The following is a 23,699-nucleotide window of genomic DNA, read 5'->3' as shown; positions in this document are numbered from 1 at the left end:
TTTGGCGCAGTTGATCCCGTGAACAATTTCTCTCTGAACCAACATTAAACTAAACTTCTTTCTCTATAAATAACACCCCACTTCACCTCTATTTCATTCATCATTCCAAGTGAGTGTGTTATATTACAACTTATAACGATATTACAATGTCTTTCTCAATCACTTTGGCTCTCTACTTCATTTTGTCTCTCTTTACCTTATCTTCCTCTGCTTTCACTTCTCAACATTATTCTACTGCTCTTCAGTATTCTATTCTTTTCTTTGAGGGACAGCGATCCGGAAAGCTGCCCTCTAACCAACGTCTCACATGGAGAGCTGATTCAGCCTTATCAGATGGCTCCTCCTATCATGTGTGCTTACTTCCATTTTTCTTATTGTGATGTTTGTAACTTCTATAAGTCTAATCTAGTTGATAAATAACTTAGGCTCTAACTTAATGGGATGTGAATATGAACTTTTCAGGTTGACCTTGTTGGTGGCTACTATGATGCTGGGGATAATGTCAAGTTTGGCTTGCCAATGGCCTTTACTACTACATTGCTGGCTTGGAGTGTCATTGAGTTTGGCGACTCGATGGGGAATGAGATTGAGAATGCAAGAGCAGCAGTTCGTTGGGGGTCGGATTATCTATTGAAAGCTGCTACTGCTGCACCTGATGTCTTATATGTTCAAGTGAGTAGAGTGACCGTAAACAAATTTGTGAGAGAAAGAGAGGAAAGGAAAAAGAATGTGATGGTTAAGATAATAATAATCACTACGACAAGAATGATTTTAACGTAAGTAGTAAACTTGTGTGAAGGTGGGAGATCCAAACCTAGATCATAAATGTTGGGAAAGGCCAGAAGACATGGACACGCCACGTACTGTGTATAAGATAACTGCTCAAAACCCAGGCTCTGATGTAGCAGCAGAGACCGCAGCTGCGTTGGCTGCAGCTTCAATCGTGTTCAAAGCATCCGACCCTTCTTATTCTAACAAATTACTGGACGCAGCCTTAAAAGTAAATCATACTCTCATTCCTCATACACATTGCATGTCATTATGCTCTAAACAAAGTAACAAGTTCCCATTTAATGCAATGCAGGTATTCGATTTAGCAGACAAGCATAGAGGTTCTTACAGTGATTCACTCCATTCAGTGGTCTGTCCATTTTACTGTTCTTACTCGGGATACAATGTAAGTAAGAAGATAAGATGACCATACATCTACTTGTTTTCAATCTTTTTTTTTCCTTCAAGGTGTTCTTTTTCCTGAGTTCGTATTGACTTGTATCAGGATGAGCTTCTATGGGCTGCCTCGTGGGTTTACAAAGCCTCAAAAAACAGCATTCATTTAAGCTATATACAGTCCAATGGCCATATACTAGGAGCCGAAGAAGACGACTACACTTTTAGCTGGGACGACAAACGCCCTGGAACCAAGATCCTTCTCTCCCAGGTCTGTCTTTGCTCTCTCTTGATAAAAATATATATATATATATATATATATGTCCAGAATCTAATTCCTAAACTAAAGCTTGATGATTTTTTCATGATGTGGACCTATGCCACAGGATTTCTTAGTGCAAAGTTCGGAGGAGTTCCAAATCTATAAAGCACACTCAGATAATTACATATGCTCCCTCATTCCAGGAACTTCCACTTCTAGTGGTCAATATACTCCTGGTTAGCAATAACATAAACTGTTTCCTTGACATTTGTTTACATACAGTCTTAATCCTATTTTCGTCCCTAAATATCGAACATTTTTCCATATTGGTCCCTGAATTAAAAAAATGTTCATTTTAGTCCTTAAAACTTTACAACAAAGACCGAAAAAGACATTATTGCCCATGACTTTCAGAATGTCTATTTCATTACATCCACCTATAAAAAAGACAACTTTTGTCCTTTACTATTAATTTATGATTGCTACCTAACAGTTATCCACCCAATACTTTCTCAAGAGTGCCAAAGTTGATAAATTAATAAATATATGGTTGATTGGTTTTTAAATACTCTTTTGGTTCCTACACTTTCCGTCTTAATTTATTTTGGTTCTTATACTTTCAAAATGATCGTTTCAATCTTTATGGTTTCGTTTTTTGGTTCTTTAAAATATAAAATAAAAGTAAAAGGACCATGTTCGATTATAAAAACATTTTGAAAGTATAGAGATCAAAATTTAAACCAAAATAACCTTAGCCAAAAGTACACGATTTATGTAATTCAACCCTATACACAAAGAATCAAAAGAAGAGATAGTACACAGACAAGCTAATTTGAACGAAAACACGCCATGCTCAAAGAAATTGAAAATTACAGGAGGACTATTTTTCAAAGGAAGCGAGAGCAACCTGCAATATGTAACTTCAGCAGCGTTTCTTCTTCTGACATACGCAAAATACCTAAGCTCCAATGGGGGATCCATTCGATGTGGGACTTCAAGGATTTCACCAGAAGACCTAATAGCACAAGCAAAGAAACAAGTTGATTACATATTGGGAGAAAATCCAGAGAAAATGTCATACATGGTGGGATTTGGAGAACGATACCCTCAGCATATTCATCACAGAGGTTCCTCTGTACCGTCCCTTCATTCACACCCTAATCGAGTTTCTTGCAATGATGGTTTCCAGTTCCTGTACTCTTCTTCGCCAAACCCAAATCTGCTCCTTGGTGCCATTGTTGGTGGACCTGATAATGGCGATAAATTTTCCGACGATCGGAATAACTATCAGCAGTCGGAGCCAGCTACTTATATAAACGCTCCACTTGTTGGTGCCTTAGCCTTTTTTGCAAAAACAACTTAGTAGATAGTTACATTTTAGTTAAGAAGGAAGGAGAGATGATTGGAATTTCGTCCTATAAGATTGTGTTTAGGGTTTAGCGTCTAGGGTTTAGCTCGGGTCAGAAGTTCAAATCTCCACTTGGAGCTAAAACAAAAGTATATTAAAGTAAGTCGGAAACTTCGAAGGTAGATATCTTGCTATGATTTGACTTATACATATGAGTCTTAAGTAGGTTGTCAATTTGGATCTCATCAATTAGCACTGTGCCTAACATCTCACTGATGACTTTCTCGAGTAATGTGTTCTTTTGATTGTCTTAATGTCAGTCAAATCAATTGTCGGTGCAACATCTATTTAAGATAAGTTTTCGCATGATATAGGTATAATTCAAATGGAGATGAAACTAAAATATTCAAAGTAACCGACCAATTGAACTATCCACAACCCAAAGTGTTGAGTTGGATTGAAAAACTTTTAAAAATATATATTTAAGGTTAGGTTGGGTTATAAGATTTAGTAACATAGTCAACTTTTTATTATTATATATTATTGAATGAATTTGAATGTATACGTAAACTTTGCATAAAATAATTTTTAATGTTTTCTATTTATATTTTGAATGGATTTGAAAGTAGACCATGAACTTTACCTAGAATGCTTGTTTTATATTTGATTATAATTTTTTTCAAATATTAATATAATATATCGAGATTTTTTTTTTACTACAAAAATTCAACTTTTAATAGAAAAAGAAAAAAAAATGAAAAAATAGTCTAAGTTAAGAAAGAAAGAAAAATCAATTTGATGACCTGAAAATCATGATTGAGTTGGATTGACCTTTGCACATTAAACTGATGGCATTCAATTTTTACTATTGAATCAATCCATAATTTAGCTCCAACCGGACTTATGCAGATTTCAATTATTTAATTAAATAAGACAAGCATGGAATCTATCTAATTAGTGTTTTTCATTCATCATATATACCTTTCATCTCATTATTCTAATCACATGCTTTGTCACGCTTCATCAATTAGTAATGCTAATAACTAATTGAATTAATGACGAGAAGTCCTTTTCTAAAACATTTGTTAAAAAGTCAATTCAAAGTTCATGGTCAATTTTTCGCCCTAAAAATATTCCACTGATACTGTTAAAGACACAACAACACAATTGTAAATATATTTTCGATTACAATTTTCCTAATTCAAATATATTATTGCCACCCTAAATCTTAATCCATGGTAAACGATGATGCTCTATTATACATCCTCAAATTTAGTCTCATTACTATTTTATCTCCAACTTTTCAAGTCAATAGAAACTAGGAGGACGAACTACATCCTTCTTAATCTTTGACACATGATAAACGTCAGGTCGTTGAACTCGAATGAATTAAAAGAAGAAAAAGGCAAAAATGAGGGAAAATATAATACTATATATGTAATTTATTCCTCTAATTCCTTTGCTGATAGTAAACTCCAAAAGAGAAAAATAAATAAAAATTTGGGCCAAGTCTTCTTCTTCTACTTCTTCACCTCCAAGATTGGTTGAAGTTGAAATAGTAAATAATAAATTTTTTTTAAGTAGAAATAGTAAATATTTATATTGAATTTAAATTAGAAATTAGAAATTAGAAATTAGAAAAGAAATTTCTTTGCTTTCGATGTAACAAAGAGGGATTTTGGTGAATCAGATCTGAGAGATAAAGAAGAAGAAAACCCCAATTATCATTATCATCATCTTCTTCTTCGTCTTCTTCGTCTTCTTCAAGCGTCAGCGATGGCGGCAATGGATTTTTTCACCTCATCTATGTTTATTCTCCTCATCTTCCTCTTACCCATTTCTTCGTTTGCCGAGATTCATTTCACCGAGATCAGAAATGACAATCGACCCATCATTCCCTTTGATGTCTTTGGTTTCAGCCATGGCGGTCGTCTCGAGCTCAACGTCTCTCATCTCACACTTTCCGATTCCAACCCAGATCTCGATCTTTCCAAGGTCGGATTTTTTCTCTGTACTCGAGAATCATGGCTTCATGTGATCCAACAATTGGAAGAAGGTGATATCTCTTGCGCTCTTCAATCTGACCTTGTCAAACCCGTTTACACCTTCGATTCCCTCAAGAAACAAGACCGATTCGGTGTTCTTTATTCCGAGACTGATGCTGATCAATACACTCTCGTTTTTGCTAATTGTCTTCAACAAGTCAAGGTTTCTATGGATGTTCAATCCGCTATGTACAATCTTGAAGGCAAAAACGCTCGCCGTGATTATCTTTCTGCTGGGAAAACCATCCTTCCGAGGATTTACTTCGTTTTCTCTTTGATTTATTTCTCGCTTGCTGTTATTTGGATTCACGTTCTTTACAAAAAGCGATTGACGGTTTATGGTATTCATTTCTTTATGCTTGCTGTTGTGATCTTGAAGGCTTTGAATCTTCTCTGTGAAGCTGAGGATAAATCTTATATTAAGCGTACTGGGAGCGCCCATGGTTGGGATGTTCTGTTCTACATTTTTAGTTTCTTAAAGGGTATCACTTTGTTCACTTTGATCGTCTTGATTGGCACTGGTTGGTCTTTCTTGAAACCTTATTTGCAGGACAAGGAGAAGAAGGTTTTGATGATTGTGATTCCGTTACAAGTGGTGGCTAATATTGCTCAGGTTGTGATTGATGAAACTGGGCCATTTGAACAAGAATGGGTTACATGGAAACAGGTGTTCTTGCTTGTTGATGTGATTTGTTGCTGTGCTGTTTTGTTCCCCATTGTTTGGTCAATCAAGAACTTGCGCGAAGCTGCACGAACTGATGGAAAAGCAGCTGTGAATTTGATGAAATTGACCCTTTTTAGACAGTATTACATTGTGGTTATATGCTATATCTACTTCACTCGAGTTGTAGTGTATGCACTTGAGACGATTACTTCCTATCGGTATCTATGGACGAGTGTCATGGCTGGGGAATTGGCAACACTTGCATTCTATGTATTTACTGGTTATAAGTTCAAGCCCGAGGCTCATAATCCTTATTTTGTAGTTGATGATGAGGAGGAAGAAGCAGCTGCTGAGGCATTGAAGCTTGAAGATGAGTTTGAATTGTGATGAAGAAGAAGAGGGTGATGTGCTTTGATGCAATGTTGTTCTCTTCTGATTTGTGAGTTTTAAGGTAGAAAGAAAAAAAATTCTCATTCTCAGTTTAAAGTATATGTTGTTTTTTGTCTAATCTGGGAATTACAGGCATGTTATCTTGTTTTCTTGATGATATATGTTTTCTTTTTTTTTGTATTTTCACTTCTCTTTAAGTCTGTAGAATAACATATATCAATGTCTGTGATTTGGATATTGTGTACACATACTGACCATCAAGCATAGTTTGTATCTTTCATGAGCAATTCTTGTTAGAGCTTAAAGAGTGGATTAGGCTCGGACTTGATGATAACCATTTGAGCTTAAAGTGTAACTTGTTTTCTCATCATCTATTTTTTAGTGAACTGCTTTCAAGTAGGTGGGAGTTTGGTGTATTTTCAATTGAGTGGTGTCTAATTCCTTGGACGGGGATTGTAGCTATAAGGATGGTTGTTGGAGAGTTTTTGGAACGATCAAACTATAGAGACCAAATTGAGACTTAAAATCACGATTATCTATTCTTTCCCTTAGCTACGAGTTGTTTTCTTGTTCTAACCATACAAAAATCTATTTACATGCCCTATGAATAATGGCTCTCTAATATTGATCTCAACTTTGCCAAAACCATCACAATTCCTTTGAACTACAAGTGTGCAAATAACCACAGTGAGTATGTATACATAATGCGTCTCAAACAGATTAGTTTCTAACGTCTACTCGTTCTATTTCATTTCTCCTTCAATTTCATTGACTTTCAATAAAATAAATATCAAGGAAGGCCATGGTATAAACATGATGTTTTGAAATCCGTATGAAAGTTTGTGGGTATTTTTGAAATTTGAAAAGAACATGAACATTTTAAAGATAAATGATCCAGCTCCAAAGTAAATTTTGTAATTTACCCATGAATTAATAACAAAGTTATAAAATTAAGCTCTACTCAAGCAATCCATGACTTTCATATGATGAGTTAATTTTTCAATACGTTATGATGTCATAAAATTACAACCCAATTGTGCAAAAAGAAAAGAAAAGGAAGTTACAACAAAAGCTTTCTGTACTGATCTGCCTCTTCAGCCATCTCTTCCATATTTCTATCTTTCCTCTCCTTGTCCAAATCAAGATGTTGCTTTAATTCTTTCTCCTTCTCATCAAGCTATATATGGACCAAAAAAATACCTGAATTAGATTGGTGTTACCATCAAAAGTCTGAAAAAAGTATACATAAGAAATGGATTCGTCAACTTACAGCATCATAAATCTCATCATTTTTCTCAAAATCACCACCCTTCCTTGGGAGAACATGAATGTGAACATGGGGTACGGTTTGCCCGGCCTGAGGGCCGTCCTACAACATCACCCTCGACTAATTAGTAGGTTAAGAGTATAAAATATTAATCCATAGCTTTTTGCCTGTCGAAACGCACAGTGAACGACAAATAAAGATAAACAAAACTTGATTAAATGTTAAAACTGTTTGAACTTTAAGTTTCTGTTGCCTCAACTTTCCTGTATGATAATTGATAACCATGGAAGGACACCAACAAGACATTTCTTGAGAGGAGGACTTCTACAGACATCACAAAAAAGAAGTTTTTGAATGACTATTTAATAAGTGTTCTCTTCCTAAACTACGGAACTAACCAAAAACTATGAATATTTGAAGAAGCACCTTTTCACCCTACTTAGAAGTCAGTCAGTTCTTGCAGGTTTGCACCACAAGAATGCACGTAGAAAAAGGTCGTTATGGCAATTAACAATTTAACACCAAATAGAAAGGCTATGATGCTAATAAATTTCCAATTTGACTAAAATAAAACAAAACCCAATAAACAAAGTTGATTAATATCAGATCCATCAATCAAATGCCACTAACTAGTGAGATCTTGAAGTAAGAAAAGGAACCAATATCTGAAAGAAATTTGCATCAATATATCTTCAACATGGCTTACTTGAATTGCGAATGTGAGTGATGAAGCTTTATGGTACAACTCTAGCTGATGACCAACCCGCTGAGCTGCGAGCCATAAATCACAAGTCTCATCAGCAGTAAGATCAGCAAAGCGCTGAACTTCACGTTTTGGGGAGACGAGCACGTGTATGAAAAGTTAAGTTGAACCATAATTCATGTAGTCCAATGAGAACGTAACTGATCAAGGATATTCAGGGAAATCCTGGCAGTAGCCCATTATATAGGCAGAGAATTTGCAAATGCTAAATATCTGTTCTAAGGTATATGATTTACTCCACAGAGTAAACTTGTTAGGCTTTCCACTAATAAATATGGACAACCAAATGTGGGATGCTAGATTTTGTACTAAAACCGTTCTTGTCTCAAGAAGAAATGAAAAGGAAACAAGAGTTGCAGCTCATTATTTTGAAATATGAGTAAAAATATAAAATTTAAAGATAACATTGAAAAAAGATGGGTTAGAAATGAAAAAAACCATAATCAGTGTTGGCTCAAATTCCAGGGTCATGATAAAACGTTTGATAAAAGAGTGGCCCTCTTCTACAATCATCATACAAGCACCTCCTAATATTTTCCAGTAAATCGTGCATTGAAAAGGATATGACCTGCAAAGCCAAAAGCAATTAATCAAACAGTAGTAAGCTGGAGAATTAAGAGCGTTGAACACGAGAGCAAAATTAAGTAGGTGGAGCTCAGCAAAGAGTGAAAATCTCTTATCTTTTACATAAGATGCTTATACAACAGAAGAAAATAATAAAATAGGAATCTGCAAAGGGTTTAATGTTGAGGAAATAGGAATGAGGATCACCTAGTCATGAATTTAGAGCTTATAAGGAATTTTCACGAGAAAAAATAGAAGAATGGAATGATCTTTCAAACGTTGTGAGTGGAGTTATCATTTCCCAGCGTAGTTTATAGGTGCAAACAAACCTATCAGTAAAGCTAAAGCTTCAAACAATTGATGCCTATTGTGCCTTGCAAACAGAATATTTGAGTATCAGTCTCATTGGCCATTTGACCTATCCAAACTCCAAAGTGTAATAACTAATACCAAAACCCATCACACGAATTTCATCCATAAAACTTGAAAATAAAAAGGAACAACTGATGCTAAAATAAGAAGTTCGTTTTCACCATAGCATTTAAACTCTCAATTCTAAATTGCAATACTTACAACCTCACTCTAAAATTATCATAGAAAACCTACTCCAATCCTTCCACAATCCTGTACCACAGAAATTATTCACCTCCAACGAAACTACTCTGATTTTAAAACCCCAAGTATCCCAACAGAGGATTTAGCAAAAACCTTGATAAATAAGTTTTGTACCCCACGTCCCTCGCAAAACTCCATCCCGAAAATACAGATAAAAACACAATTACTATGGTTATGTGGTAACAAGCCAAAGTTCTATAAGTCGGATTTCATTCCTAAAATCAGCTCCAGATCTGGGTTTATTCCTAAGATAATTTTTTTTTAAAAAAAAAGAAAAACTATAAACTTTAAAGTAGAGTACCAGGAAGAAGAGGACGGAGGTTGACCATGGCGTAAGAGAGAGTGGTAGAGTAGAACACTTCTTTGGGATCAATCTTGTACCGCCCAAAGGTGTAGTGATCGGATGCCGCCATCTGCGGTAACGGAAATGAAGAGTGAGAAGAAATTGACGAAGTTTCAAATAAAAGGTAATGGGAATTGAAGAAGCAAATCGAAAATTACGATGGTGAAAGATTTGGTTGGAGAAGAAGAAGAAAGTGAAGTGAACCCTAATTGTATCGATGGGAAAATTTTGAGGAAAGAAGAAGAAGAAGGGGTAAGTGGAAGAAACGCGCGATATGCTTGAAAGCTTAATACCATAATTTCGATTCTTTCGTGTTGTCTTCAAAAATATCAATATTTACTCTCTCTCTCTCTCTCTCTCTATTGAGTAATAAAAAGATGATTCTTTTTTTTTAAATTTTCTTTGCAAAGGTAAAAAAGAAATTGAATTTGCACAATAGAAAAGGCATAAAAAAAAAACCCATTGAATATTCATTCAGAAATTATTAAAAAATCGATTGTACTCAGAGCAAAATGCAAACAAAAGCATCACAGAGTTAACAAAATCCCCAATTTGTTGTTGTCAAAGAAAGACAACATTACAACAAACATAGACTCAAACTCTCTACTCTTCCTCAGACCCAAACCGCAAATGCTTCCCTTTCGGCGTTGGCATTCCCTTCAGACGGAGGATGCTCGGCGAAACCCCACCACCACCACGGCTCTCATCGCTAACTTCCTCGATCATTTCATCTTCGCTATCGTACACGAACCTCGTGTGCTTCCCTACAAATTCCTCTGCTTCCCCCTTCTCGTTCACACTGATTTTACTAATTCCCTTGCATAGCTCATCTACCAACCCCCCGTCGTTGATGTAGTCATCTCCTTCTTCATCTTCTTCATCTTCTATTACTTCTTCTTCCTCCTCGATGTCTTCATCGTCCTCCTCTTCGCCATGGCTGCTTGCATTCACTTGAATCGACCACAAAGAAAAGTTGTCATCGTCCTGGGAAGGCGACAACGACAATGTCGACGATATCGAAAACTTGCCGTGGTGAGTGAGGACAGAGGAGCAATCTGATGATGTGGCTTCATCATCATTTGTTTCAGATTTCTCAGAAAAATCAAGCAGAAGAGACCTATTGATTTGATTCTCTTCCTGTTGCTTTTCATTAAAGAGATCAACATCAACCACAACCTGTTGATAAGAGAGAAAACAATGGTAGTTAAGAATGTGAATAAAAGATTGAATTCATCAAATCCACAACGTGTAGGGTTTTTTTCAATATATAAAAATCTAAATTTACTTTTAAAAAAAAATTATAAACACAGTCTTGAAAGTACATTATTCATTGAAAAAAATCAAGATTGTAAATTAATTTAGTTTTTCATTTCAAACCTGAGAAATCGTCTGTTCTTCAACAATGGGATGATTTGTGATACTGCAAATATTTTCATCCTGAGTTAAGTTGATCTGCGGCGTGTTGGCAGGAGTCGGTGCAAGAAGCCCAGCGGGCGATTGAAGATGAACAAACGGCCGGCTTTCTAAAGAAAGCTTAGAAATTTCAGCTTCTTCTTCCACTTTCTGCAAAAGGGTTTTCACTTGCCCTCTCAATAAAGCTTCCCCTGAACCTGGCGTCATCATCTTTGGCCGGCAGCTCCGCTGTTTAGTCACCGATGAAATCGGCGTCATCAAACTCCCGGCTGCCAACCCAACGATTGGGGAGTCATTGGTGATATCAATAAGCGCAGACCGATCTTGTCCTTTCACCCCGCCCAAATCTTGAGACTTCCGATTCCTCTGTCGTGATTTCGATAAGCCATTGTTGTCACATTCCTCAACCTTCCCTGAAAATAACCCAACAATCGAAGAATAAATTTACGGTAAATAAAAAAGATCCAATCCTTTACAAAAAAGAAAAAGTAGAAAACGAGGCTCACTTGGGATGGAAACGTTGCTGTTGTTGATGGACTGCGCAGCAGAGAGCGTTTGGGATCTAGTTACACGGCGGATCGAGGAGGGAGTCTCCATTGAAGAAAGTTTCTGAAAAAACAGTTGGAGAATCGAGATTCCAGTGAAGTGGAAGAGAGATTGAAAGTTCGAATGAAAAAATGAAGCGATGGAGATAGGAAAATGAGAGAGGGGATTTATAAAGGGAAGGGGTAAGGGAACGGCGTAAATGGAAAATATGACCGTTGGAGCGGGAGAGTCGTCCAGAGAAGCACGTTTTGAAAAAGTAGCCGTTAGGGTTTCTATAAGCAAAAAAAAAATATTTGTTTATTTGGAAGGGGGGACTGCCCGGCAAATTGTATCTTTTTAGGGGGAAAATTTGGTGATTTGAGAAAATTATTGGGCTGGATTGTGAAATTTTCTTAATGATTTTAGAGTTAAAATTAATGAAATTAATTAAAAGGATTAGTCAACTTTGAGGTTTAAATTGGTGAAATTAAAAGTTAAGGTAAAAAAATTGGCAAAGCTTTAATTATATGTTGTAATTTTTGCTAGAAATGGTAATTTTTGTTATGTACTTGCTTGCCATTGTGATTGGCTTTAAGAAGGGGTCTTTATTTCATTGCTTATTTTGATATATATGTGTGTGTGACATTACACTTAGGGGTAGAAGTCTTTTAGTCCCAATTTCATTTGCATTACTAATTAGATTCATATTTTTCTTACGATTATGGATTTAGGATTTCATGCTTAAATAAATGTATAGAAACAAGGAAAATAATAAGTAAATAATGTCGAAGTTAGATTAGTCGTTAAGTGGTAATTAATTGACATGTTCTTCTCTCGAAGTAGAAGGTTCGATATTTACGGAAAAAAAAACAATAGTGTACATTGGACTTATGGTCAAACAATTTTTTTTCCATTTATTACGGTAATACACACTAACTAAATTATAATTGAAATGGAGTAATCTAACTATCTTTATAAGCATTCATAGATTTAAATTATCTTTCAAAGAAGCATTCAATAGATCCAAATAAATATCGTTTGCTTTAACAGTGTATCGTTATGGTATAGTTAGTTTATAGTGTAGAGGCTATAGTCGTATATATAGATAAATATTTATTGTTTTAACGATAAAATTATTGTTGTGACTTAGTTTATATTGTGTAATGACTTTATTAGTATAGTTGACCTATATCTTATGCATTAAATTTAGGGGAAAATTAAAAGTTTAGATGGTGTACGGTACGTTTATAATAAATTTTGTTTTTAGTTTTTAGTTTTACGTATTAGAACGAAAAACGTCATTCAACCCTCAAATAATAAGAACTAACCCTAAAGAAAAAATAAGAGATGGTAAGCGATGGGGGAATGCATCCCAAAAAAACAAAGAACACAACCTTCCAAGGAGGAGGAAGGTGAAGCAGATCAGCCTAAAAAAGATACAAAGAAGGGGGCAAAACCATTTAGCTATATAAAAAGTTATCTAACTCTATATGCATCCACTTATAGAATTGGACATTCCCCAAATTCTCAGCCAACGAACGAGCATACTATATATAAGCCACCGTTCTAATTTTGGAGAGATCATAATCGAGCTTTAGAAAGAGAGGCAATGATGAGTACTACTTTAGAAGAGTCAGTCTCAATAATAGTTGTGGAAATAGATCAGCAACTTAACTGAGAGGACACATGAGACAAATAACTTGAGAATTCCTCAATGGTTTTCATTTCCTGAACAAGGAGATAGCTCTTGGTGATGGGGGAATCGGATGGATTGTTGATGATTCTTTTATTGGTGGGTACCCTCATCAGATTTGCAAATCGTGGAAGATTGTTTTTGTTTTTCAAAACTATATGTATAATATAGGAAAGAACATAACAATAATAATAATAACAAACTTTAAAACTTTGCTTAGTTTTCTAAAACATTTCTAGAAATAAGAAACCCTACTAAGCACCAATGACTTAATGGAGAATGTAGAAAGCGATGGTTTGTTTTCCATTACGTAGCTTTCCCTCTCGATTGCCACCTTTCTTAAACCGTTTACCAAAAACACTAATAAATATCATATTCATTTTCCCACTCCTCAAACTAACAAAATCTTAACCAACAATGACTTTTTCTCTCCCACATCATCCCACCATTCTGGCCCCGGAATTCGTCCGCCACCATGACGACCGTCCAAAGGTCCCTTACAACCAATTCAGCGATGAAATACCCATCATCTCCCTTTCCGGAATTGACGACAACGGCGAACGCAGGGCCATGATTCGCCACAGCATTGTTGAAGCTTGCGAGGAATGGGGTATCTTCCAGGTGGTGGACCATGGCGTCGATTCCGAGATTGTTTCCGATATGACTCGTCTGGCTGGAGAGTTCTTTGGTCTTCCGACGGAGGAGAAACTCCGTTTCGATATGTCCGGCGGTAAAAGGGGGGGATTCAACGTCTCTAGTCATCTCAAGGTCTCTCTCTCTATATATATAAAGATGAACTAAGTATATATATAACTTTATGTACAATGAAAAATAAGAACAAACTTTGATTAAACACAATCTAAGTACAGTTTAAATTATTCAGCTTTTTCATATTTGAAATTAAACAAAAACACATCTTTTAATCACTCTTTGAATGATTAAAGAGAATGTTTTACATATGTATAGAAAATATCAAACTATTTAGAAGAAATAGCAAAGAAATCACTTGTGGGTTTCTATCAATCTCTATGATAAGACTTTTATCCATGGTTTTTCTTTTTTTCAAAATATAAAAAATTGTAATGAAACATGAAAAGAGAATTTTATAATTGTTTTTAATGCTTTATAATTACGATATAAATGTGTTAAGAATTACTAAATGGATTTGGTCAACTTAATAGCAACAACCAAAAAAGTATATTAAGCTATTGAATTACAAATCCTAAAACTTTAATTAACCTAATTATTTAAGGTGGGATTTGAATATAGTTTTGATTTCGTCAATGAGAATTAATTTTTGTTTACTCATAAACTCTAAGCAATGATCTTTTTCCTATACAAAAACTGCATTAACGAACGAAGGCATTATCATGTGTACTCTTAAGTTGAGATTGTTTACATTACAGGGAGAGATTGTTAAAGATTGGCGTGAGTTAGTAACATTCTTCACATACCCAATTGAGAAAAGAGACTACTCTTTTTGGCCGGACAAGCCAGAGGGGTGGGCGGCGAAGACGGCGGAGTACAGTGAGAAGTTGATGGGGTTGGCTTGTAAGCTTCTGGAGGTTTTATCGGAAGCTATGGGTTTGGAGGAGGAGGCCTTGAAAAAGGCTTGTGTGGACTTCGATCAGAAGATTGTTGTGAATTTCTACCCCAAATGTCCTGAGCCAGACCTCACCTTGGGGCTAAAGCGCCATACTGATCCTGGAACCATAACCTTGTTGCTACAGGACCAAGTTGGTGGCCTTCAGGTCACCAAGGATGGTGGACGGACGTGGATTACTGTCCAACCTGTTCAAGGCGCTTTCGTTGTCAACTTAGGTGATCATGGTCATGTAAGTCTCTGCTTAATTTAGTTTTGAAATCAACTTTCAAGTTTGAATTTAATGTGTGGATGATTGAATTTTGTTGGAATAGTATGTTAGCAATGGGAGGTTCAAGAGTGGTGATCACCAAGCAGTAGTGAACTCAAAGTCAAGCAGGATATCAATAGCCACGTTTCAGTACCCTTCACAGGAATCAATTGTGTATCCATTGAAGATTAGAGATGGGGAGAAGCCAATTCTAGAAAAACCCATCACTTTCTCTGAGATGTATCACATGAAGATGAAGAATGATATTGAGTTTGCAAGGCTTAAGAAGCAAACCCAAAAACAAGCTCAAGACTTTGTTGCTTGATATCCCCAATCGCTAAGATTCATCATCTTTATATATGCTTTCAGCTTTTAAATAAAAAAATGTAATTTGGATCTATCAACTTTGGTATTTACTTTAATTAAATAGTCTAAACAATCTAAAATTAGGAAAAACAGTATTTGATTTTAGTATGTTTAGATTCTGTGTGCTTTTTTTTCAGACCACGATTATCCTTCAATAATGAAAAGTGACGTTATAGTAATAAAATTGGATTCATCAATCCTAAAACCTAATTAAATTGTATTTGATCATGTGTACAATGTAACTTTGTTGCTACCATTATGAGTAAACCAAGAACGATATTATAATGGTGACATTTTCATAGAGATCTTATTGTAATAGCAACATTTTCATAGAGATACAATAGCAACAGTATCGATAATGATATTTTTGTAACTTTAGAGTTTAGGAAATTTCACCGACCTTTCGTTTTGTTAGATATTGAGAATGTATCACCCTCTTTACTATAAGGTCAACCCATCATGATTCACCATAGAATTAATGTCCATTAACTATGAGTTCGTTGTTCATAATTATTTTAATTTAACAGTAAAAGACATTAACATCAATAATTGAGAAAGGAGTCAAATCCAAATGTAATTTCATGATCCATTTCCATTGGGAGGATGGAATTGTTTGCTCATCGTGGCCAAAATATTACATTCATTTCCTCACTTAAGACTATCAAATATTATGATGATCGATATTATTAACATTTGGATACCAAGTTTGATTGGGAAGGAAGAGTGATGGGAAATGGAGAAAGGCCGAAAATTAAAAGGAAACAAACATAATCCTCTAACTAATGATGAGTAGCCGAAAGAACAGAGGGTGGCAGCAGTGTATACGAATTTGCTTACATAAACTCAGTTATCTCAAAATTCCAACTTCTACAAAAAAAACACACACACAACTACTACTAATCTCAACACGAGCATAAGACGCATAGATTATTAACTCACCAAACTTGAGATCGAATCAATACTTGCGGCTGGAAAAGCTCATCTCACGCAGCTCCCACGACGGTCTACTTTGTGTTAATATATCACTTCTTATTGCTCGCTTGATAGGTTTAACGACGAAGAGATACTATAATCAACAAGTCAAAAAGAGAAGCAAACAGATAAAACTCAGTCCCTGAATTGTAAGAGAGAAGGCTTATTATAGGATCTATTAAAGTTTCAGATACATTACTTGGAGTACAAAGATGAAGGGAATCAGCATCTTTCCCCTCTGATTGGGGTTTGGCCCTTCGATCAACTTCTTATCAACAAAAATGGACTTGCTTCCATTCAAGACAACTTTGGTGATCGTCTCAACCAAGTAAGGAATCCAAGCAATCCCATTTGGAAGAACCTATTGTGAAAAAGAATAATCAAACCATTAATTTGAGAACACTCTAATGAAGATTTTGAAGAAAGAAAGAGCGAGAGGGAGAACCTTTTCATCTTTCTCATTCTTGCTGCACCGTCCACTGTTCTCGACCAAAACAACTGGAATACTCAACACCTAGAAGGTAAAGAATTTAAATAAATACTTTTTAAATTCAACGAGTAACAAATAAAGAGAGAAAACCTTATGTGTTGTCTGAGAGATTTTACTGGAAGAAAGATCAAAGACATTAAACACCATTGTTATAACTTAATACACACCAACATACTAATAAAAGAAATCCTTAAAGATCTTCGATACTCGGAAAAAAATAAGTAATCAATCACAGAACATTTCCATGTTCTGTACATAACCACCAACAAATAGTTCACTTCACAATCTATTCAGTCGCCCTCCACATTTCCAAAACTGGCAGCAAAAATATCGTTTAGAAGAAATGAAGACATGACCCAAAAGGTGATGTCATTGAATTGTGCTATCTATATATGTTTAAAGTAACCTTGATTTAAAAAGGAAAATGATAAACCCAACTTTCGTCGGTAAAAAATGAAAGAAAACAAGTGCAGGAAAGATCAGATGTGATGACATGAGTACCATCAACTATAAATTCGTTCACATAGAGCTATAGGCATATAACCAGAACTGCACAAAAACCAAAATGGAACACAAAAATAGCAAAAGCCACCTGAGCATCATTTCTTATGAAAGAGCCACCAGTTCGGACTGTTTCCAGTAGAGCTGCTGATCTTCTGGAAACAAATTCATCATATGGTAATCCATCTGGTGGGGAAAATTGAGCGTGAGTGAGAACAACCAAAGCCCTCCTCCATATTACTTTACCGAAGCTGTTGGTTATTGCCTTGATAACCTGCTTTTCTAAGTTATCTACTCTATATGCATCCAAGCGGTCCACATAGAGAAGAATATCTATGGTCTTGTTCAAGAGAAAGCTGCTCACCAATCCCCAAAAAAGAAAGATAAAGATATACGGTGATAAGAACCAGATAGTTATCTAAAAAAATTTAAACTGACTATTTGTAGGGAAAAAAAAAAGAAATTACCGTTTTATGATCTCAAGTGCCTGGTCGTTGATATAACCTCCTTCTATGATGCCAGGTGTATCGATGATGTTTAATGTAAATCCAGCCCGTGAGCGAGAAACCATCACTGGCCTTGGCACTTCTGACTATAAACATTTCATTTCTTAAATCAAATCATGCACCTCTGGTAAACTTCAGTCAACCAAAATACAATTCACTAACTAATGAGTACCTGAAAAGGACTAACAGATACAGCCCTTTCACCAATAATGGAATTCACAGTGGATGACTTTCCAACACCACCCTTTCCCATTACAAGTATTGTCAATGTGTTGACGTTCTGTAGAAAGATATCAAAAGTCAATGACTCCTTAGAGATTGTGAAAAACCAGTGCAAAGGCTTAAATGGAACAATATATCACTTAGATACGGATTTTGTGATCACAACATGTGGATAAAAATGAATATAACCTCCTGCTTCAGTTTTCCCATCAACTCAAGTAATTTTGCTTGTGTAGCCATTGCAAAGTTGTTGATCCCAACCCACTCACGGATAACCTGAGATGCCATGAAGTTGTGCGTGCCTGTCATAAAATTTCATGAAACAGAATACAAATATTTGCATTAGTCGTAGCCTAGAAAAAGACTCCAAGAAGAGAAACAAATTTGTCACTCAATTTTGCAAGTGTAGATGTACGTATACATACAACATATAAGAAGATAACCTTTATATAACAAACAGAACAGCCATAGGTAAAAAAAATATATCATAGATTGAGCATCTCAAATCACACCATGAAAAAGCACACACAAACCCTTGAAGGTCCATTACAATGTGGCACTTATATCTTAAAGAAAGTCAAATAAATATTGTGCTTTAAAACCAGAAACCCCTCTTTTCCTCATTTTCCAATAACAAACAAAAAGGAACAACAGATGCAAGAACATAACTGAACCTTGTCCAAGCAACTCAATGCAAAATCAGCAAAATGTCAAATTTTCAATTGCAGGAGACCACAAAAAACAAACTATTAGGGACAGAAAATGAATTTAAACGTCGAAGAGAAGCCAAGCTTCAACAATACAGCCAAAGCGGCATGATAAGTTGAATAGGTAACAAATTTAAACAGTCTCAATGATTTTATAAGTAAATTAAGTCGCAGACAAGTTTGTTCAGTACCATCACCCTATTTACACAAGAATCAAACGTTTCAGGAAAAACAAAAAAAGGAAATCGTTATTTAGCTTCTAAGATTACATATACGAGCAAGAAATGTGCACAAGAGAGACATAAGGCCTAACCTGACATCAATACCCACAATTTAGACCATAAATTCTTCAAAATTAAGAGAGAGAAAACTTCCAACCCCCACCCCAACCTTAAGCCTGAGAGTAGTATATACAAACAATTCTATTGTATTCCCTTCATTTCTAGGCTTAACAGAGGATATAACAGAAAAATTGAAGCATAGACAAGAAAAAGACTAACCCTAATTAATTCGAATACAAGCTCGTGTCGTATTCGAGAGGATTTTCGATTAAATTTGACCTCGTTCAAATTTCAGCTTAAACGAAGAAAATAAACAAAACAAAACAAAACAAAATTGAAGCATACGGCGAGCAAGAGAGGGAGAGGTTGAGGAAGACAAGAGTGTTGACCTCGGTCGAACAATAGAAGAATGCGGTAGTCGTGTGTGCCGGCGAGGTTGGAGCGGAAAGGAAGTGAAGAAATAGAAAGAACTACGGCGACGGAGCGTGCCGGCGGGCGACTGCAACGGAGAGGGCGTGCGGGCGTTGGTTGGAGCGGAGAGAAAGTGAAATGGAAGAGGGAAAAGCGGAAAAGAAAAGAAAGGAAAGATAAGGCGTTCGGTTTTTATCAATAAAAAAAACAATTATGTTAAAATTACACATTAAGTCCCTACACTTTAAGTTTATTTCTACTTAGTCCCTCACCTTTAGAAGGGTTTTGTAAAAGGTGCCCAAATTTAACATTTAAATCCCTATTCTTAAATTTCACTCAAGTCCTTTAGAATTTCTTTTTCATTCATATATGTATAACATTTTTCACTGATGTGATGAACAAACAACTCGTCTAATCCTCGATAATTTGAATATAACACGTTATTTAATAGCTAGTAAACATAAATTTATTTTGCTAATGGCACTTCAACGACAATCAAGTCAATAACAACTAAGAACTGTATCGATACTTGAAAAAGTAAATTAAAAGGAGAAAAAATGAGAAAGCAAAATTTTCTATTAGAGTAGAAGAGGATGTTGACTAGAATGATCAATAATGGTTGATGATAAGTAACTAGTTCAAGAGGATAATCAACCACGATATTGTGGGATTGCAAGTGTTGAGAGCAAAAGTTTTTGTATAAATTTGTCGCAAATGACAATCGTATTATTACTTTCTTTCTCACTTTGTTGTAAATTTAATTTGAACTCCGTAAAATAATATAATAACATTAACAAATAACAAATGCTCTAAAAAAGATCCCACAAAGAGGAAGAAGATGAAAAGATAGACGTGGAGATGAATGAAATCATACCTAATGACTATAAAGTTTAAAAGACAGTGTAAAATAGTATTATATTTCGGTCACGTTTATCAAGTTCTAATGAAGTTTAATATAATCGTAATGAAACTCTATGTCTTCAATTTTCATATGGAACAAATCTCTAACTTTTTATTAATCTAAAATTTATAGTACAATATTGTGTAGATGATAATAACTGTTGGAGACTAAATTTAAGATTTATTAAAAATATAAAAGTGAAATATTATCCGAACCAGAGATTGATGGTAAAAGTTTGAATTGGACTAATACATACGTACGTGTGTATGTATATATATGTGTATGTATAATATGGAAGGAAAAGTAAAAGATCAAATGGAAGAGAACTGGTTGGTAGTAATGGCCAATGTCCATTGATGTACAAAACTTATCCTCACATGAACCACTTCATTTCTTCTTCATTCTCCTCCACCCAATCCCCTAATCCTCTTCCCTTCTTTATTACTCCGTTTCCCCCCCTTCTCCCATTTCCCCATTTTCCCCCTACTCTCTCTCTCTCTCACTCATCCATGGCCGCCGCCGTAACCGCCGCCGCGGTTTCTTTCCCTTCTAAATCCTCTTCTCTCCCTTCCAGAACTCCTCTAATTTCCCCCGACAGAATCTTCCTCAAGAAGGCAAGTCCCAATTCTGCATTCCCCCCACCCCCTTTTTTTTTAATTTCATTTATTTGATCGATTGGATTCATTCGATTCAGGTTCCGGTTCCGGTGTTTTACCATGGAGGAAGAGCTGCGGTGAGTCCGATTAGAGCTCAAGTGACAACGGAGGCTCCAGCGAAGGTGGAGAAAGAGTCGAAGAAACAAGAGGAAGGAATTGTGGTTAATAAGTTTAAACCCAAGACTCCATACATCGGACGTTGTCTTTTGAACACGAAGATTACTGGCGATGATGCTCCCGGCGAGACTTGGCATATGGTCTTCAGTACTGAAGGTAAGTTCATTTGTTTTCTCCCCCTCAGATCATTCAATTCAGTTCATTGCTTGGATTTCTCTGATTGACAAAAATTCAAAGTGTTGGAATTTCCAGGGACTGTATTGAAATGTTTTTAACCTCTAAGGACCGCATTGAAATTTATTGAAATTACAAGGACTTAATTCGAAAATTTAAATTTATTATTGGGTCTGGTTTGATTTACTTACCCTTTTGATCAATGTTTTTGAATTGAGTTAAGAGGGAAAATAAATTATGTGAATAGATGAAAATGAAAGTGAAAGTGAACACTATAACTATATATATAGTGAAGAGTGGTTTGAATGAAACTTTTAGGGGAAGTGCCCTACAAGGAAGGACAATCAATTGGGGTAATTGCTGATGGGGAGGACAAGAATGGGAAGCCTCACAAGTTGAGATTATACTCTATTGCAAGCAGTGCTCTTGGTGACTTTGGTGACTCCAAAACTGTATGTTTCTTTTCTTTAATTATAGTTAGAACAAACAAACAGTTTGTATATGATTGTGATTTGGTTTTGTGAATATACAAAATATCAGGTTTCTCTATGTGTGAAGAGGTTGGTGTACACCAATGAACAAGGAGAGATTGTTAAAGGAGTTTGCTCAAACTTTTTATGTGAGTTACTAAATTCACACTTTGAAATGACACAAACTTATATTTCTAAAGTAATAATTGTAGTATATTTATTTTGTGATATTAGGTGACTTAAAACCTGGAGCAGAGGTGAAGATAACAGGACCTGTGGGAAAAGAAATGCTTATGCCTAAAGATCCTAATGCTACCGTTGTTATGGTAAAATCACAATTATTATCCAAAATAAAACAATCAACTAATTAACTCAAAATGAAATAATTTGATTTGGGTGAAACTGTACTGTATTATATAGCTTGCAACTGGAACTGGAATTGCTCCATTCAGATCTTTCTTATGGAAAATGTTCTTTGAGAAGCATGAAGACTACAAGGTAACAGTGCTTTTGGATTTTATTTATTTCTACACTATGGTTTTATATTGCAACTTTTCTTTTCTTAATAATGCTTCTTATTCTTGTTGTTTTATGTTATATAGTTCAATGGTTTGGCATGGCTGTTCTTGGGTGTCCCAACAAGCAGCTCACTTCTTTACAAAGAGGTAAAAAAAATCCATAAATACGTCAAATATTGTTACAACGAAAACGTTGAAAGAGCTAATTTGAGTGGGTGTGGGTGAAAAAAATGAAACAGGAGTTTGAGAAAATGAAAGAGAAGTATCCGGATAACTTTAAGTTGGATTTTGCGGTAAGTCGAGAGCAATCGAACGACAAGGGTGAGAAAATGTACATTCAAACTAGAATGGCTCAATATGCTGAGGAGCTTTGGGAATTGTTGAAGAAGGACAATACCTTTGTGTACATGTGTGGACTTAAGGGCATGGAGAAGGGTATTGATGACATTATGGTCTCTTTGGCTGCTAGAGATGGTTAGATCTCCCCCTTCCTCTCTTCCCCATTTCTTTCTTTTTCGTCTAATAACCATTCTGTTTATGGAAAAGTGGTTGGAGATGAAGCACTTATTTCTACATATGTATGTGTGTTTTTGTTTTGTTTTGTTCAGGTATTGATTGGCAGGAGTACAAGAGGCAATTGAAGAAATCAGAGCAATGGAATGTGGAAGTTTATTGATTTTATAAAAACAACTTTGTACATTTTGACTCTTAAAGAACCTCTCTTCAACCCCTACCTCAACCTGCATTATTATTGTATGTAGATATAGGTAATTTCCTTTTTTTTGTTTTCTTTCAAATTTTAAATGTATTTTTCTCCCATTTTCACTTTCAATTCTATTGTTAATTAATCCTCCATAAGAAAAAGGAATTGTTCTCATTTATGAGAACCATCCACTAAAGGGAATACTTTCCTTCCAATTCTTATCTCATTCCACTTCTTTTAGAATATAGAATCAAATACAAATGCGGTTGAATTAGAATATGGATCGTGATAGACCATTAATCTAATAAGTAAGTGTGTGTTTTCATCGTTTATCTAAATCAATATATGTATTTAGGGATTCAACATCGAATATCGAACGAGGTTGATAGTACAAATTTAAATGTTTGCCTCTTTTCGAAACTATAGTGTTATCATTTATATTCGAAGTTCTTATGATTTTAGTAACTTATTTGTTGCATTTAAACAATGTGTGTTCAGATGAATTGATATGTTAAAGTTGTTTTTGTTGTGAATGAAAAAAAAGAAGAGGATACTTGGCTAAGTATGGAGATCGAATCATCAATCCATAGGGTTGCCATTGAATCATAATATTCAAGTATTTACCTAAGTATGGAAACCGACCCATAGTGTCGTACATGTCATGCCATTCGTTCATGCATAAGTATGGAAACAGACTTACAAAGTGTCGATAATCAAGTTATACGTTTATTTGCCTAAGTAGTACTGATACCAACCCATAAGATCAACCGTGAAACAATAGAATTATTTAAT

At 35.3% G+C, this 23,699-nt stretch overlaps 7 protein-coding genes across 11 annotated transcripts; 4 read left to right on the top strand and 3 right to left on the bottom strand.

Moving 5' to 3' along the window:
* The first annotated feature begins 80 nt into the window (after window positions 1–80).
* Window positions 81–3,118, top strand: LOC101214652 (endoglucanase 1). Of its 2 annotated transcripts, XR_004215463.1 has the most exons (8): window positions 81–350; window positions 463–672; window positions 800–1,000; window positions 1,085–1,177; window positions 1,277–1,438; window positions 1,554–1,665; window positions 2,305–2,890; window positions 2,922–3,118. XR_004215463.1 is itself a non-coding variant. In XM_004146088.3 (7 exons), exons 1-7 carry the CDS (start codon window positions 147–149, stop codon window positions 2,790–2,792), a joined length of 1,470 nt encoding a protein of 489 aa, XP_004146136.1. In that variant the 5' UTR covers window positions 81–146; the 3' UTR covers window positions 2,793–3,106. The 2 variants fall into 2 exon arrangements, 1 of the variants encoding a protein (XP_004146136.1); XM_004146088.3 differs by having other exon boundaries at window positions 2,305–3,106.
* Window positions 3,119–4,416: 1,298 nt separating this feature from the next.
* LOC101214894 (protein CANDIDATE G-PROTEIN COUPLED RECEPTOR 7) lies at window positions 4,417–6,210 on the top strand. Its single transcript, XM_011651991.2, has one exon. The coding sequence runs from the start codon at window positions 4,554–4,556 to the stop codon at window positions 5,871–5,873; it is 1,320 nt and encodes a 439-aa protein (XP_011650293.1). The 5' UTR covers window positions 4,417–4,553; the 3' UTR covers window positions 5,874–6,210.
* Window positions 6,211–6,775: 565 nt separating this feature from the next.
* On the bottom strand, window positions 6,776–9,779 carry LOC101215130 (bifunctional bis(5'-adenosyl)-triphosphatase/adenylylsulfatase FHIT). 2 transcript variants are annotated; one of them, XM_031883191.1, is made up of 5 exons: window positions 9,722–9,779; window positions 9,385–9,498; window positions 7,850–7,996; window positions 7,147–7,245; window positions 6,776–7,053 (listed from the first exon to the last, which is right to left on the bottom strand). In XM_031883191.1, exons 1-5 carry the CDS (start codon window positions 9,722–9,724, stop codon window positions 6,937–6,939), a joined length of 480 nt encoding a protein of 159 aa, XP_031739051.1. In that variant the 5' UTR covers window positions 9,725–9,779; the 3' UTR covers window positions 6,776–6,936. The 2 variants fall into 2 exon arrangements, with proteins under 2 accessions (XP_031739051.1, XP_031739050.1); XM_031883190.1 differs by having other exon boundaries at window positions 9,587–9,748.
* On the top strand, window positions 9,770–23,126 carry LOC101216095 (ferredoxin--NADP reductase, leaf isozyme, chloroplastic). 2 transcript variants are annotated; one of them, XM_031883188.1, is made up of 10 exons: window positions 9,770–9,789; window positions 20,770–20,883; window positions 20,964–21,198; window positions 21,535–21,668; window positions 21,757–21,835; window positions 21,921–22,012; window positions 22,107–22,184; window positions 22,289–22,351; window positions 22,444–22,678; window positions 22,813–23,122. In XM_031883188.1, exons 2-10 carry the CDS (start codon window positions 20,779–20,781, stop codon window positions 22,878–22,880), a joined length of 1,089 nt encoding a protein of 362 aa, XP_031739048.1. In that variant the 5' UTR covers window positions 9,770–9,789; window positions 20,770–20,778; the 3' UTR covers window positions 22,881–23,122. The 2 variants fall into 2 exon arrangements, with proteins under 2 accessions (XP_031739048.1, XP_004146142.2); XM_004146094.3 differs by lacking the exon at window positions 9,770–9,789 and having other exon boundaries at window positions 20,607–20,883; window positions 22,813–23,126.
* On the bottom strand, window positions 9,876–11,547 carry LOC101215376. Its single transcript, XM_004146091.3, has 3 exons — window positions 11,348–11,547; window positions 10,806–11,254; window positions 9,876–10,604 (listed from the first exon to the last, which is right to left on the bottom strand). The coding sequence occupies exons 1-3, from the start codon at window positions 11,436–11,438 to the stop codon at window positions 10,032–10,034; spliced, it is 1,113 nt and encodes a 370-aa protein (XP_004146139.1). The 5' UTR covers window positions 11,439–11,547; the 3' UTR covers window positions 9,876–10,031.
* LOC101215613 (naringenin,2-oxoglutarate 3-dioxygenase) lies at window positions 13,257–15,563 on the top strand. The gene is made up of 3 exons (XM_004146092.3): window positions 13,257–13,827; window positions 14,466–14,894; window positions 14,977–15,563. Exons 1-3 carry the CDS (start codon window positions 13,477–13,479, stop codon window positions 15,235–15,237), a joined length of 1,041 nt encoding a protein of 346 aa, XP_004146140.1. The 5' UTR covers window positions 13,257–13,476; the 3' UTR covers window positions 15,238–15,563.
* Window positions 15,843–19,542, bottom strand: LOC101215852 (translocase of chloroplast 34). 2 transcript variants are annotated; one of them, XM_011651987.2, is made up of 8 exons: window positions 19,303–19,542; window positions 18,159–18,271; window positions 17,920–18,027; window positions 17,709–17,833; window positions 17,333–17,597; window positions 16,696–16,764; window positions 16,450–16,611; window positions 15,843–16,344 (listed from the first exon to the last, which is right to left on the bottom strand). In XM_011651987.2, exons 2-8 carry the CDS (start codon window positions 18,255–18,257, stop codon window positions 16,234–16,236), a joined length of 939 nt encoding a protein of 312 aa, XP_011650289.1. In that variant the 5' UTR covers window positions 18,258–18,271; window positions 19,303–19,542; the 3' UTR covers window positions 15,843–16,233. The 2 variants fall into 2 exon arrangements, with proteins under 2 accessions (XP_011650289.1, XP_004146141.1); XM_004146093.3 differs by having other exon boundaries at window positions 19,347–19,542.
* Window positions 23,127–23,699: the final 573 nt, after the last annotated feature.

This window comes from Cucumis sativus, chromosome 3 (genome assembly GCF_000004075.3).
Source record: "Cucumis sativus cultivar 9930 chromosome 3, Cucumber_9930_V3, whole genome shotgun sequence".
NCBI classification, from domain to species: Eukaryota; Viridiplantae; Streptophyta; class Magnoliopsida; order Cucurbitales; family Cucurbitaceae; genus Cucumis; species Cucumis sativus.
This window is presented reverse-complemented; position numbering and strand designations above follow the sequence as displayed.

Coding starts and splice junctions, on each gene's coding strand:
- LOC101215613 (XM_004146092.3), top strand. CDS start 13,477: ATGACTTTTTCTCTCCCACATCATCCCACCATTCTGGCCCCGGAATTC. Junction 13,828..14,465: donor ACGTCTCTAGTCATCTCAAG/GTCTCTCTCTCT, acceptor TTTACATTACAG/GGAGAGATTGTTAAAGATTG. Junction 14,895..14,976: donor ACTTAGGTGATCATGGTCAT/GTAAGTCTCTGC, acceptor TTGTTGGAATAG/TATGTTAGCAATGGGAGGTT.
- LOC101215130 (XM_031883190.1), bottom strand. CDS start 9,724: ATGGTATTAAGCTTTCAAGCATATCGCGCGTTTCTTCCACTTACCCCT. Junction 9,499..9,586: donor CAACCAAATCTTTCACCATC/GTAATTTTCGAT, acceptor CCGTTACCGCAG/ATGGCGGCATCCGATCACTA. Junction 7,997..9,384: donor TCCGTCCTCTTCTTCCTGGT/ACTCTACTTTAA, acceptor TAACTTTTCATA/CACGTGCTCGTCTCCCCAAA.
- LOC101216095 (XM_004146094.3), top strand. CDS start 20,626: ATGTACAAAACTTATCCTCACATGAACCACTTCATTTCTTCTTCATTC. Junction 21,199..21,534: donor TATGGTCTTCAGTACTGAAG/GTAAGTTCATTT, acceptor TGAAACTTTTAG/GGGAAGTGCCCTACAAGGAA. Junction 22,679..22,812: donor CTCTTTGGCTGCTAGAGATG/GTTAGATCTCCC, acceptor TGTTTTGTTCAG/GTATTGATTGGCAGGAGTAC.
- LOC101214652 (XM_004146088.3), top strand. CDS start 147: ATGTCTTTCTCAATCACTTTGGCTCTCTACTTCATTTTGTCTCTCTTT. Junction 1,001..1,084: donor TACTGGACGCAGCCTTAAAA/GTAAATCATACT, acceptor AATGCAATGCAG/GTATTCGATTTAGCAGACAA. Junction 1,439..1,553: donor CCAAGATCCTTCTCTCCCAG/GTCTGTCTTTGC, acceptor CCTATGCCACAG/GATTTCTTAGTGCAAAGTTC.
- LOC101214894 (XM_011651991.2), top strand. CDS start 4,554: ATGGCGGCAATGGATTTTTTCACCTCATCTATGTTTATTCTCCTCATC.
- LOC101215376 (XM_004146091.3), bottom strand. CDS start 11,438: ATGGAGACTCCCTCCTCGATCCGCCGTGTAACTAGATCCCAAACGCTC. Junction 11,255..11,347: donor CAGCAACGTTTCCATCCCAA/GTGAGCCTCGTT, acceptor GGTTATTTTCAG/GGAAGGTTGAGGAATGTGAC. Junction 10,605..10,805: donor AAGAACAGACGATTTCTCAG/GTTTGAAATGAA, acceptor TCTTATCAACAG/GTTGTGGTTGATGTTGATCT.
- LOC101215852 (XM_011651987.2), bottom strand. CDS start 18,257: ATGGCATCTCAGGTTATCCGTGAGTGGGTTGGGATCAACAACTTTGCA. Junction 17,834..17,919: donor TATCTGTTAGTCCTTTTCAG/GTACTCATTAGT, acceptor AAATGTTTATAG/TCAGAAGTGCCAAGGCCAGT. Junction 16,765..17,332: donor TCATAAGAAATGATGCTCAG/GTGGCTTTTGCT, acceptor TTTACCTTCTAG/GTGTTGAGTATTCCAGTTGT.